Below are 13,682 nucleotides of genomic sequence, written 5' to 3'. Positions count from 1 at the left end.
TTTTTTTAATTTTAATTTATGTGTATTGGTGTGATGGTGTCAGATCTTGGAGTTATAGACAGTTGTGAGCTGCCATGTGGGTGGTGGGAATTGAACCCAGGTCCTTTGGAAGAGCAGGCAGTGTGCTCTTAACCACTGAGCCATCTCTCCAGCCCACGTATAGTTTATTTTTACATTTCCAAGCTCTATGGTGCTGGAGAGATTTTTCAGCAGTTAACAGCACATCCTGCTTGTGCAGGAGACTGGGGTTGTGTTCGCAGCACCCACTTTGGATGCTCTCAAACAGTGCTTCAGCTTGGCGTAATGAGTGTTGCTGGCACAGGAAGTTTTGGCTTCAGCTTCAGCGGAAGTTGCTGCATTCCCCACACCCTGTTTCCAGAACTTTTTGGGAAGAGACGCTTAGAGGAATTTGGAAGTTTTAGACGTGGAAGAGAGTCTGCAGGTACAGGCTAACTCACCAAGCAGATGAGCTCCTGAGACAGGAGGTGGGGAGTTAGAGGCCTCGGCTCTTCCTGTTGTCTTCCCTTTGATTAGGATGAGCTGTTTGCCATTTTCACTGTGTCTGAGCTTGTGGCTTCCTCCTGAGGTGCCCTTGCTTCAGTTGCTAAATACGGCCACGGCTGAAGCAGATCCTCATGCCCAGGCTCCCGAGGTTTGTGCATCATCGGACAGAGCTTGGACTTTGCTTGCTCCTTAGCTAGCATCTCCACTGACTTGGCACTGAGGGTATCACTGCTGATTGCCACTGTTACTGTCTCCCAGGAACATTAGCTGCCTTTTGTGCTCTATTTGAACGAGGCTCTGTTGCTATAGCTCTCTGACTGCACTTAATTGTCAGAGAGATGTGTACTGTTTTAAGGATGTAAATTGGTTGAGACCGACTCCCTGTTACAGGGATGTTATCTGTGCTAGCAGCTCTATGGTCTACACCTGTGCTTCTGCTCAGCATGTTAACCTCATACAGCGGAGAAAGTCTAAAGTGTGCCTGAGGGATCATTGACGTCATTGTGATTAAAGAGCTCATCTCATGCAGTGTACTTGAATGTGGCCTTAATGACATTAATTTTAGAGTTCTGCTCTTTTTCTTCCTGCCCCCTATTTCAGCTTCTACTTATGTGAAATGGACTCTTTCCCGTAACATTTGCCAACCATTTTAAGCTGCTCAGGTTTAGATAGTGAGAATGAAAAAGTAATTTTCAGTGTAAAACTGTGGTGATTTCAGCCAGCGTGGTGGCCCACGCCTTTAATCCCAGCACTCGGGAGGCTGAGACAGGCAGATCTCTGTGAGTTTGAGGCCAGCCTGGTCTACAAAGCGAGTCAAGGACAGCCAAGGCTATACAGAGAAACCCTGTCTCGGAAAACCAAACCAAACCATAACAAACAAAACAAAACAAAAAAACTATGGTGATTTCATCTTAAAGTTAAAGGGTTGGAAAAGAAAAGTTAAAATCAAAATTTCAATATAACATTTTTCTGACCCAAGAGATTAATTTTTAAAAAAATTAATAAACTGTGTGGGTTTGTTGGAGGGTGTGAAACAGAAGAAAGACTGAGAGCTGGTTCTATAGAGTAGCAGGGACTGTGTCTTGGGACCATCATTGAGCACTGACTATGTATGAGCGTTCTACTCTGTTTCTGTGTCTTTTAAAAAGATTTTATTTATTTATTGTATGTGTGAGTACTCTATCTTCATTGTGCCTGTATACCAGAAGAGGGCACCAGATTTTGGAATAGATGGCTGTGAGCCACCATGTGGTTGCTGGGAATTGAACTCAGGACCTCTGGAAGAGCAGCCAGTGCTCTTATCCACTGAGCCATCTCTCCAAACATTCTGTGTTTCTGTGTCTTCTTATCCTAGTACTTTATGCTCCATTGAGAAGGTGTTGTTGTTGTTGTTGTTTTAGGCAAGTCGAACTCCTTGTCAGTGATTTTGCACTTGTATATATTTGCTTCTAATTAGCAAAGTACATTTCCAGATTCCACTTGTCACTTTCCTTGAAACTTTAGCTCAGACAAAGGATTACCATGGACTTTAAATGTAGCACATTGGCATAAAAGCTACAAATTAGGCTTTTTTTTTTTGCATTGTCTACTTACTTTTAACTTCAAAGTGAAGTTAAAAACAATATAATTTTTAAAAGGTCTTCCATAAGTAGAAAGATACGAATATTCCTATTGTCATTCAGGGCACAATAGAATGTTCAGTTTATTTTCAGATGTATCTTTGGTTTGAAATTTATACCTCAGAGGTTTGAGGATGGTAGTAAGTGCTAGAACAAAATTTCATACTGTTGTTCATCTTACTTATTGTTTTCTAACTATTGTTTAAAATATTGCTCAGTACAGAAACAGGTAAGGAAGCGAATGAAAGTTTTATTTCAAACTATTAATACTGTTAACTTTCTGGTCTTAGTGTGTGAATCGGTATGTGTGTACATTTTTGTATGCCTTTAAATGATCACATTATAGATGCTCTTCTTATTGATAAACAGTATCGATGGATACATGTCAGGACAATGAACATGCTGCTCCAGAAGTTCCTACTTTTATTCTTGCTATTTGTATACTAAGTTCATATTTTGTTCGTGAAATGGGATTTCTAGCTATGGTAAAAACAAAACGCGTTGGAAAAGAAAAGAAAGCTGGACCTGTAATTCCAGCTCCAAGGCAGGAGGATGACAAGTTTGGTGCCTGCCTGGGCTATAAAGAAGGGTCAGCGATGGTCTGGGCACCCTAGTGGGGAAAGACACTACCCTGAAGTAAAGTAAAAAAAAAAAAAAAGCAAAACCATCATGCTGGTGATACAGTGCAGCGGCCAAACCTTGGCCGGGCATTTGTGGGTTCTGAATCTCCCAGCACTGGGAGAAAGAAGTTGGTTTTCAGGTGCCCACTATTATCTAGAAAAATTCAATAAATCATATCTCCTTTTTTTTTACAGATTACTTTTAAAGAGACTTATTTATTTATTATTTTGGAGTTTTTGTTTGTTTTGTTTTAATTTATTCAGATTACATCTCAGTTTTTATCCCCTTGCTTGTCTCCTCCTGTTCCTCCCTCCCTCCCTCTTTTACCTTATTCCCCTCTCCTAGGTCTGTGACAGAAGGGGACCTCCTCCCCCACCATATGATCACAGCCAATCAGAGACTTATTTATTTATTATTTATTCAGTATTCTACCTGCATGCCAGAAGGCACCAGATCTCAGTATAGATGGTAAACTGAACTCACGACCTTTGGAAGAGCAGCCAGGGCTTTTAACCCCTGAGCCATCTCTCCCGCCCCATATTTCTTATAAAAGTACATGAGAAGACTTTATCCCATTTCTTGCTAACACTTATTTAGGTGTTGTACTTAGTGAGATGGGATTACGGACGGATTACCAAGATGTGTGCAGTTTATTATTATTTATAGGTTTGGGGTGACTTTTGGTGTAGCTAAAAAGAAGCACATTTTGATTTCCTTTCAGAATGATATACTGCCCCTTTCAAACCCGGTGTCTGAGGACGTGGGAAAGGCCGACCAACTGAAGGATGAAGGTAAAAGCCTAGGCCTGCAGGAGCTGCTTTCTGCAGCTCTGCAGACAGCAACTCTAAAGTGACAGCACTTGAGGAGCACGTGTGAATGTGATGAGTAATAGAGCTGCTCACACAGAACGCCTTGTCAATAATAAGGCAATGAAGGCTAGCCAGTCTCTGTAAGCTTTTGCTCTTTGACTCAAACTCTTCTTTATTTTTACTCAAAAAGAGGTAATAAATCTTAAGTGTTATTTTAACTTTCATGTAATTGTCTTTACATTTTTATTAATGTATGCATATGGCATTTGACTTGCTTATTAACTAGTATATTTGATTATATCCTTGTTCTTCAGTGGTTTCATCATTTTAGGATTACATTATAAAGTTCTGTGCTTTGGGCAAGTACATTAGTCTCTGTTTTCAATTCTGTGTCCTCTGAAAGTGATATTCTCAGGGGGCCTTGAAACCTTACAATACTATGACCTCATAATTTACACATAAAATAAAAACAACGCCTGGGGGCTGGAGAGATGACTCATTGGTTAAGAGTGCCGCCTGCTCTTCTAAAGGTTCTGAGTTCAATTCCCAGCAACCATATGGTGGCTCACAACCATCTGTAATGTGATCTGATGCCCTCTTCTGGCCTAGAGGTGTACATGCAGGCAGAACACTGTATACATAATAAATTAAAAATAAATCTTAAAACAACAACACCTACTCCTTATTGCCACTTGAGTTGTATTACCCAGAGTGTTTGTATTTCAGCAACCCAGATGCAAACACATTTTTCGTGACATACTACTTTCTAGTTGGAGCATCTCCATCGGAAGTTTTTTGCCCGCTCGGTTGTGTGATGCATTGTGGGACACTCCAGTGATGCTGTGTGGTCTCTGCTGCCATTTCCTTGTGGCAGCTGGTTTAGTTCTAGTGGCAGTGTTCACTAAGTGGCAAGTTGAAATGTTATTTTTGTCCCTTGTGCTGCTTGCTCTGCGTGGCAGCATTGGGAAATACTAATCCCCGTGGAGCCTTTTGTTTGGTTTTGTTATGACATAATGACCGTTAGGAGGATGTGGGCTCGGGGGGAGGGCAGCACGAGCCGCCTTCAGCACAGCAGGTGGGAGATGGCGTTACTACTGCCTTCACCTTTAGCAAAAGGTTTTGTTCTTTGTTCTCACTGAAATTATGTCATCTATCAGCTACGAGCCAAGTCAAAACGATGGCCGCTCTGGCTAGATCTTGTTACTACTTATGTGAAAAGAAATGATCATGGTGGCTCGTCAAGGGTAGTGATATTTCAGGCTGGCGGTGTTCATCAAGGCCACTTGATAGCTAGTAATGTCCTGGAGAAGGCTTTCAGATGTTTCACACGCTTCCGAAAGAGCCAAGGAAGCAGGGAGGGCTCCCGGCTGCCATCTCCTGATTGGGGCTGTGAGAGGAAGGAGGCAGTTTTGTAGGAGAACATCACACGAATATAAAGCGCGATGCCCAAGCTTTATTGTTGTGTTATTGTTGTGTCCACACGTTTCATTTGTGCCCTGGGTTTTCATAGTGACTATCTTATAAATGGAAGCTTTCTAATCGTTAACTCATGTACAGCACTTGCATGTATTTGTTGTATCTATGGTAGCTACACATTGAAGGTGGTTCATAGGAAAGGCCCAGTAAAGTTTTAATGCTGATGGTGGTGAAATCCCACAACAAGGCAAAAAGGTCTGAGAACAGCAACAGAAATCTCTTTGACAAAGAAATCTATTTAAGTACCTCAGGCTCATGTTAGTAACTATTTTCTAAGTTTGTTATTCTCTGTGATTTCTTTTAAAAAAAAGTTCTTCGGGCAGTAGTGGCACATACATTTAATCTCAGCGCTCGGGAGGCAGAGGCAGGTGGATCGCTGTGAGTTCGAGGCCAGCCTGGTCTACAAAGTGAGTCCAGGACAGCCACGGCTACACAGAGAAAGCCTGTCTCGAAACAAGCTCAAATTAATTAGTTTTCATTAAAAAACACATTTCTTGAGCTATTTGTTGTGTAAGTTGCTCTTTTCCTATGTACAGTCCATTGGTTTATAACATTCACACATTTCACAGCCGAATCTGTTATTAGCCATTTTCGCCCATTATCGATTGCTCAAGTCTGGCATACAATAGCTTTTGCTGACCCTGGAAAGCTAACCACCTGCCTTTCTGTTACCCTTCTGGCCCCTGCTGTCTGCAGACTTATTCCTTACCTACCTGTTAAGCAGCTAACGAACAGAACAGGAACAGGAAACAGAGGGATGGCAGACAAAAGCCATTCATCCACTCTCAGATGTAGCATTTTCAGTTTTATCCAGTGGTTCTGACCAACACACTGGGCACTGTTCTCCCTCATGTGATGCAGTAGCAGATCACCACAGGACTCTCTTATTTTACTACTTAACTGACTGCCAGCTGTATGTGTGCACGTGCTCTTCCTGAAAATCAGCACTTAGTAGGCTAGCCTGACATCTGAAGTCCTATCTCTCTAGAAATTAATCTCCCACAATCCCCTTAAAAGGATTCTATCTCCTTTAAAAAAAAAAGATGTTATCTGCCAAAGTCATATTAGCACAATTGGTTTAGCCAGCTTCCTCTCGGCAGCCTTCCCAGCACGGCTGCCCAGAAGTGTGTGTGTGTGTGTGTGTGTGTGTGTGTGTGTGTGTGTGTGTGTGTGTGTGTGTGTTGAAGGGAAGAGGTGTGTGTGCTGAAGGCAGCTTGAGGTGGTAGCTCAGGAGGCAGGGAGGGATGCAGGCAGCTGTATAAGGGAAGAGAGTGAGGAAGCCGGTGGAGAGGGTACATATCTACAACTGACGTAGTCACGATGCTTGCCTTCACTCCGAACAGCTGGATTTTATGTTATGCAGACATTAATTTCCACTACTGCACATTGCGGAAGTGGGCCAGACTAAGAGAAGCAGCTCGATGGTATGAGATAAAGTTGACCCCGGTGTGACTGAAACAAACGCACTGCGTGTGACTTTCATGCTGTTGAAGTCTCGGTGGCTGAAACCTACCTGTCAGTCAGACTCTGTGCTCACAGCGCCTGTCGCTGATCTGATTGCAGGCAACAACCACATGAAAGAAGATAACTACGCAGCCGCAGTGGACTGTTACACACAGGCGATAGAACTGGACCCCAATAATGCGGTTTATTATTGCAACAGGTAATGCGGCGCCACGTCGTCACCTTTTATTCTGAAACACTGGGACTCATAGCTCTGAAAGGCAGGTGTCAAGTGTACTTGTTGAGAAAATTTGGAAGTACAGAAAAGTAAGCTGAAGGAGAAAAACAAACAAACAAACAAACAAACAAACCCATAGGCTTCATTCAGCGGCTACCAGTCTTTTGTTATTGTTGTTGTTATTGGTGGTTTCTAGAGACAGGGTCTTTCTGTTTAGCCTTGAGGCTACCAGTCTTAATATTCCTCTAGAATATTTTGTTTTATGGGAGTGCAGTCGGTTTTAGATTCCACTTTGTTCACGGAACAGTTTACATGGTGCTGGGAACTGAAGCCAGGGCTTTGCGCTTCCTAGACGAGCACTGTCCCAGTGGGGCTACCTGTCCTAACGCGGGCTAAGCTTTTGAAGGTCTTCTCAAGTGTCATCTACATGGTTATCATTACCTTTTATTCTTGTGTGGGTTTCCAGTGCCTATAACTGGTGCTAGCAAACAAGCATTTAGTGTCATCTGCTATGGGCTCTGAGGTTGTCTCCATTTTTTTTCCAGTGTCATCTAGATTCAGTGAACATCTGTGTTTCTGATAGTATTTTTTCCTGTACTTTAGATCTATCCATAAAAAAAAAACATTTATTTGGTTTGCAAGTTACCAACATTTGAAAAATTGAGACTACCTGAAATTTTGTTTCATTATTTATTTATTTATTTATTTATTTATTTTTGGCTTTTCAAGACAGGGTTTCTCCATGTAGCCTTGCCTGTCCCGGGCTCACTTTGTAGACGAATCTGGCCTCGAACTCACAGAGATCTGCTTGCTCTGCCTCCCAGAGAGCTGGGATTTACAGGCATGCACCACCAGCACCCAGCTGCTTTCACCTTCTTTTGTTCCCCGCCCTAGGAATAGATTTACCTCTTTTTGACATGCTCTTCGTTTGTATTAGGTTTTCTAACTACTAGTTATCATTATTTCAATAGTGCTTTCATATAAATGATCATATTTTATATTTAACGGCCATTTGGGCAGGACTTTTTGTTTTGTTTTGTTTTTAATGTTGGCTATGTGTTGTTAGTGTTCTTCCAAATAGTTTTATTTGTTGTTTTAATTAATATGGTATATGTATGATGTGCATGTGTGTGAGACAGTGAGGGGACACAGGTGCGTGTGGAGTTCAGACAACAGCAATTGGGAGCTGGTTCTCCCCTTCCCGTGTGGTTCCAGACATTGCGCTCAGGTTCAGCAATTGATTCCGCATCATTGCTTTTATGTGCTGAGCTATCCATCTCACTTTTTAATGTTTTATTTTGTGTGTCTCACGCATGTGCACGCATACACACACACACACACACACACACACACACACACACACACACACCCTGGTTTGAGTGTCTCTCGCTGACTCTAAAGCTCACAAGTGCGCCTCCATCCTCTGGCCAGCTAGCCCCGGATTTTCCTGCCTCTGCCCACTCAGGGTCGGAGTTACAGGTGCTTGCTGCCACATCACCGGCTCATTCATTGGTGCTAGAATCTGGAGAAGAGGAAAACTGCAGCTTTTATTATGGATTTCGTGTTGGCAAGGGCTCTAAATGCCCGTTTTGCCTTTGGGTTGTGCATTTCAAGTATTTTTCTGACTTTAATTTGGCAACACTATATACACATCTGCTAAAACAAAAACAACCAACCAACCACAGGCACTCAGGAGGCACAGGGTCTGTGTGAGTTGGAGGCCATCCCAACTCTACAAGATGAGTTCCAGGGCAGCCCAGAGAGACAGAGTGAGACCCTGTCTCAAAAAGCCCAACCGAACCAAACCAAACCCAAAACCCACCAAAAGTATTTTAGGGAAATATAGGTGTAGATTTACTGCTTATGTCATTTCTTTAGAAGTTTTGCTTTTAATGCTTAAGAGAAGGCTGGCATTGTTTGCACAAAAGCTTGGCGAGCCTCTCCCCCAGGTAGTGATGCAGTCACCTTTGAGCTGGATGTGGCCGTCCATACCTGCACTCCCAGCACTCAGGAAGGCTAAAAACAGGAGCAGCATAAATTTGAGTGCAGTCTGGGCTGCATAGCATGACCCTACTGCAAAGCAAACAAAAGAAGGAAGAGAAAGAGAAGTTCTTTGTGCACACTTCCACATGTGTCCTAATTTATAGTTATTTGTGGAAGGCTTGGGTCCATAAAGAACTCAATGAGCTGGCTGGCCGTGGTGGCGCACGCCTTTAATCCTAGCACTCGGGAGGCAGAGGCAGGTGGATCTCTGTGAGTTCGAGGCCAGCCTGGTCTACAAAGGGAGTCCAGGACAGCCAGGGCTATACATAGAAAAACCCTGTCTCAGAAAAACAAACAAACAAACAAACAAACAAACAAACAAAAAAGAATTCAATAAGCCATACTGGAAACCTCAATTTTATTTTATTTTTTTACATACACATAAAGAGCAAAAACAAACTAATCACTCGAAGTCTATCTCAGAAAGACAGAAAATGCAAAAATAAGTTGAGGAAGAGGAATTCTCCCAAGCTACGTTTTTGATATTTGAATTAGCCAGATAAATATTTGTAATGTTTTAATTTAATTCAGTAGACGAAACCTTGAAAATAAATTGAAGACTATCATGAGATATCATGATAGGATGTAAGTATTACTGTAAAAATTATAGAGTACAGTAAGCCATATACTTGTTGTATATGAAAAATGTGAGCCTAAGTAAGTCATTTTTCATGAGATTAGAATTTACTAATAATCATATGTGTGCTACTACGGGGTTAGAGATTTTTGCTGATATTTATTCTTGCCTTTGATTACTGTTAAACTGAAATTAACGAACGTGCGTCTCTTTCACATTTAAATAGGCTCTTCCCAGGAAGAGCTCAGTCACAGGGTATGCTGCGGAATACTAAACAGTTAGAAAGGTTTATTTGCCTCCTTAACACAAACGGTGAATGAAACCTCAGGAGGGGTTGGGGGGATTTTTGGAGACTGTTATCGCTATATAAACCCAGCAGCCTGTGGCCTTGCCAACTACCACTTCCGGTTTTTCTTAGCCACCTGGCTGCTTAGAGCTGGAGGCTCAGACTCCCAGGAAGGAGCCTTTTCTTCGTATCCCCTTTCACAGTTCAATGTTAAGGAAAATCCTCCCCCCACGCTGAGTGCACGGGGATGAAGGACACTTTGTGGAGCGCGGCTCTGGCATTTACCTTCTGCTTTGGCTTAGAAGGATGCTGTGGTACCTTAGGTTCCTTGCTGATAGGGGAGACGAGAGGTCTTCTTTGTCTGTTTGCAGCCCAGCCTTTAACAGCTGAGCCATCTCGGCGGTCCATGCGTCCTTCTTTGTAAGCCTGGGCTGTTTTACTTTTTTCCTTGAGCATCTAGCACTTAGCACATATACACAGGCGTCACATAGTCACACACTTCATAGGTTTCCGAACATTTTCCCTCATGATAGATGTAGATTTGCATTCTTTCTTACCACAAAGGGCAGAGGTCAGGGTGTGCACTGTAGGAGCTGCAGTCCTCCTCACAGTCTTGCTTGCTAAACAGAGAGCTAGGGAAGAAATATAAGACTTCGCCAGTGACAGTGGAACAAGTAGATTGTCACGCTAACAGCTCTGCCCATAAAACAACAAGCGATTGAGTGTGGGCACTTTACAGTTTGCCTTCTGTTTCTGCACAAACTTGGTAGTCACGTTTCTTCTGTGTGGCCTCAGTACGGAGTTTGTTACTTTCTTTCTAGTAGGCTCTTGCTGCTGGATGGATGGTTAAATCAGTTAACACAGAACATGGAATAAGAGATCCAAGAAGGAGACAGGGACTTACGTGGAAATCCACTTTGGTGATGAGGAAAGAGTTGGAAATGGTTTGGAAAGGCAAGGGAGAACAGAGGACATTTCAGGTTGGAGAGCATAGTGCGAACTGCAGAATTGGGGGCAGTTGGTCAAGTACCTACTATGCAAGCATGAGGACATGAGTTCGATCCCCAGAACCTGTAGTTTTGAAAAAGCCAGGTACTGTGGTGCAGAATTGTAATCCCAGTGCTTGGGAAGGAGAGATAGGTAGAACCCAGGGTCTTGCTTGGACAGTTAACACAGAGTTCTCACCAAGCTCCGGGCCAGCGAGAACCGTAGCTCAAAAAAGGAAGGTTGGAGCTGAGTGTGGTGGCGCACTCCTTTAATCACAGCCCTTGGGAGATAAGAGGCGGGTGGATCTCTGTGAGTTCGAGGCCAGCCTGGTCTACATAGTGAGTCTAGGACAGCCAAAGCTACACAGAGAAACCCTGTCTTGAAAAATAAAAACATAAAAAGGAAGGTTGATGGTACCTTGTCATCTGGCCTCCATGTGCATATGTATGCGTATCACATGTGCGCGCGCTCGCGCACACACACACACACACACACACACAGGGGCCTATGGGAGGAGGGGCCTATGATTTTGTATCTTGCTTTCCTGTTTTTCTAGCAGATTCCTAAAGTTAATTCACTGAGCTTGAACTTGATCAATGGAAATCATTTCTTCTTCTTACTTGCTGTGTGTGACCTTTGGGCACTCACTTGTCCTTTGTAAGAGTCTGTTTCTTTATTTGTAAATTAACCATGACGCTAGCCACCTTAAAGTGCATTGGCAGGAGCAGTAGTATATACGAAGAGCCTAGCTAGTTCTAGACTTCAAATATGTCTTTCAAAATATATTGTTGCTAGGCAAAATGGTGCACATCTTTAATCCCAGCACCCAGGAGGTGGAGGCAGGCAGGGCTCTGTGAGTTCCAGGCTAGCCTGTCCTGCATAGTAAGTTTCAGGACAGTTAGGGATATATCGTGAGATCTTGTGTCTAAATAAATAACAGTGTAACCCAGGTGACATACACCTATAATAGCACTCCAGAGACTGAGGCAGGAGTATCTTTAGGGTGAGCACATCCAGGCATACACAGCAAGTTTGAAGTCAGTCTCGGTTATATCGTGAGACCTCCAAAACCAAAACAAATTCTTAACTCAACTAAATGAGCTATATATTCTAAAGCTAAAAACATGGCAAACAAAGCTGTGTAAGCTTTTAGTTATAAGATTAGGTTTAGTTATAACTTAATTATAGATGAGGAAATGTGCAGCAGTTATGACTTTTCCCGCCTTGTTGTCTACAAAAATGGAACACAAGTGATATTGATGCTTTAGTTCTAAGGGTGAGGAAAGGGAAGGCGTCCACCAACACGGCCCGCTTGCCTGCCCTGTGCTGAAGTTCACTCTTCTGCCCTGAGATCAGCCAGAGAAGCAGCACAGACACATTGTCACGAAGTGACATTGTCACGCAGTGCAGGTATTGGCTGTCCAGCTTTATCCACTGAAGACTCACATGCATACTGCTTTCGCTCCCCCCTCTCCCCTCTCCCCCACTCCCCCCACCCCCCTACGCCCCACCTCTGAGCTGCACAAACCCTCTTGGACCTTACTTACCCTTTGTGATCTGATGGTGGCAGGATTGCAGCACTGTCCAGATGGCTCGTCGTGTAAAGGTGCTTGCTGATAAACCTGGTGACCTGGGTTCAGTCCTCACAACGCCTTTTGTGGAAGGAGAGAACCACTCCCAAACGTTGTCCTCTGAACTCCATGCATGTCCTGTGGTATGAGCGCGCCCACAAACATAGACACACACACATGCCCACACAGTCGCCTTCTTTTGTCCCCACATTCTGTCCCTGAGTTGAATCCTCCTGGCTTTGATCATCGTTGTCAGCATGGAAGACAGAGATCAGAGCATCTTGAGTCATGCTCCTTTTTCCCATATGCTTTTTACATTTTTAAAAGAGACCCAAGTAGCCAGGGGTGGTGGCACACGCCTTTAATCCCAGCATTTGGGAGGCAGAGGCAGGTAGATCACTGTGAGTTGAGGCCAGCCTGGTCTACAAAGTGAGTACAGGACAGCCAAGGCTATACAGAGAAACCCAGTCTTGAAAAAACAAAAACAAAACAAAACAAAACAAAACAAAAGAGACTGAAGTAGTGGTCAGGGCTGGGGATGCAGCTAAGTGGTTGGATGCTTTACCTACCATGTGCAAAGGCCCGGATCTATGCCTAGTACCATGTCTGACTCCTCATACTTACAGTTTTTAATTGAGAAAAAAGATGGTATGTTTATTTTTTTAAATTATGTATTTGTGCATTTTATACACATAAAAGTGCTCTGTTTGCATGTATACCTGCATGACAGAAGAGGGCATCAGATCCAGTGGTTGTGAGCCACCATGTGGTTGCTGGGAACTGAACTCAGGACCTCTGGAAGAGCAGCCAGGGCTATTAACCACTGAGCCACTCCCCAGCCCCTGTTTATTATTTTTTTTTAATAAACACTGAACTTTTATGATCTTATTCCAAGAATGAAGGGTCTCAGATAAGGTAAAGAATGGTTGACAGGCCAGGCAGTGGTGTAGCACATCTTTAATCCCAGCACTCGGGAGGCAGAGGCAGGCGGATCTCTGTGAGTTCGAGGCCAGCCTGGTCTACAAAGTGAGTCCAGTACAGCCAAGGGTACACAGAGAAACCATGTCTCAAGAAAACAAAACAAAACAAAACAAAACAAAACGAATGGTTGACAGACAAGTAGACTCAAACGCACCTTTTCTGGGAGGCATAGTAACATATACTTGCAATCCCAGCACTAGAGAGGCTTAGGCCATAGAGTCCAAGACCAGCCTGGCTACAGAACAAGATAGTGTCTCAAAATGAGAGCTGAAATCCCAAATGGAAACAAAACATCACAAAGAAAAAAGGAAAAATCCTATCTTTTCTCTTTTTGTTTTTTTTTTTATTTTATTGAGACAGGGTCTTAGAAAGTTGAAGCTAGCCTCGAACTCCCCATGTGGCTGAAGCTGGCCTTGAGTTTCTGATCCCCCTGCCTCCATTTCCTGAGTCCTGGGATGACAAGTGTGTGAGACCACTTTTTTTTTATAGTCAGCTAGCCTTTCTCTTCCGCTCCCAACACTGGACTC

At 43.3% G+C, this 13,682-nt stretch overlaps 1 protein-coding gene across 4 annotated transcripts in view; it reads left to right on the top strand.

Annotated features, from left to right (window-relative positions):
• The window catches only part of SGTB (small glutamine rich tetratricopeptide repeat co-chaperone beta), a 54,952-nt gene that overhangs the window by 22,804 nt on the left and 18,466 nt on the right, over positions 1 to 13,682 (top strand). For all 4 annotated transcript variants that reach the window (XM_084800761.1, XM_084800762.1, XM_084800759.1 and 1 more), the window contains exons 4-5: positions 3,466 to 3,535; positions 6,593 to 6,692. In XM_084800761.1, coding sequence (XP_084656887.1) covers positions 3,466 to 3,535; positions 6,593 to 6,692 — 170 coding nt within the window. The remainder of the gene's footprint in view (positions 1 to 3,465; positions 3,536 to 6,592; positions 6,693 to 13,682) is intronic.

The sequence above is a fragment of the Acomys minous genome (assembly GCF_964271855.1).
Source record: "Acomys minous genome assembly, chromosome: 11".
Taxonomy (NCBI): Eukaryota; Metazoa; Chordata; class Mammalia; order Rodentia; family Muridae; genus Acomys; species Acomys minous.
The sequence above is the reverse complement of the archived record's forward strand: the minus strand, read 5'-3'. Positions and strand labels throughout refer to the sequence as shown.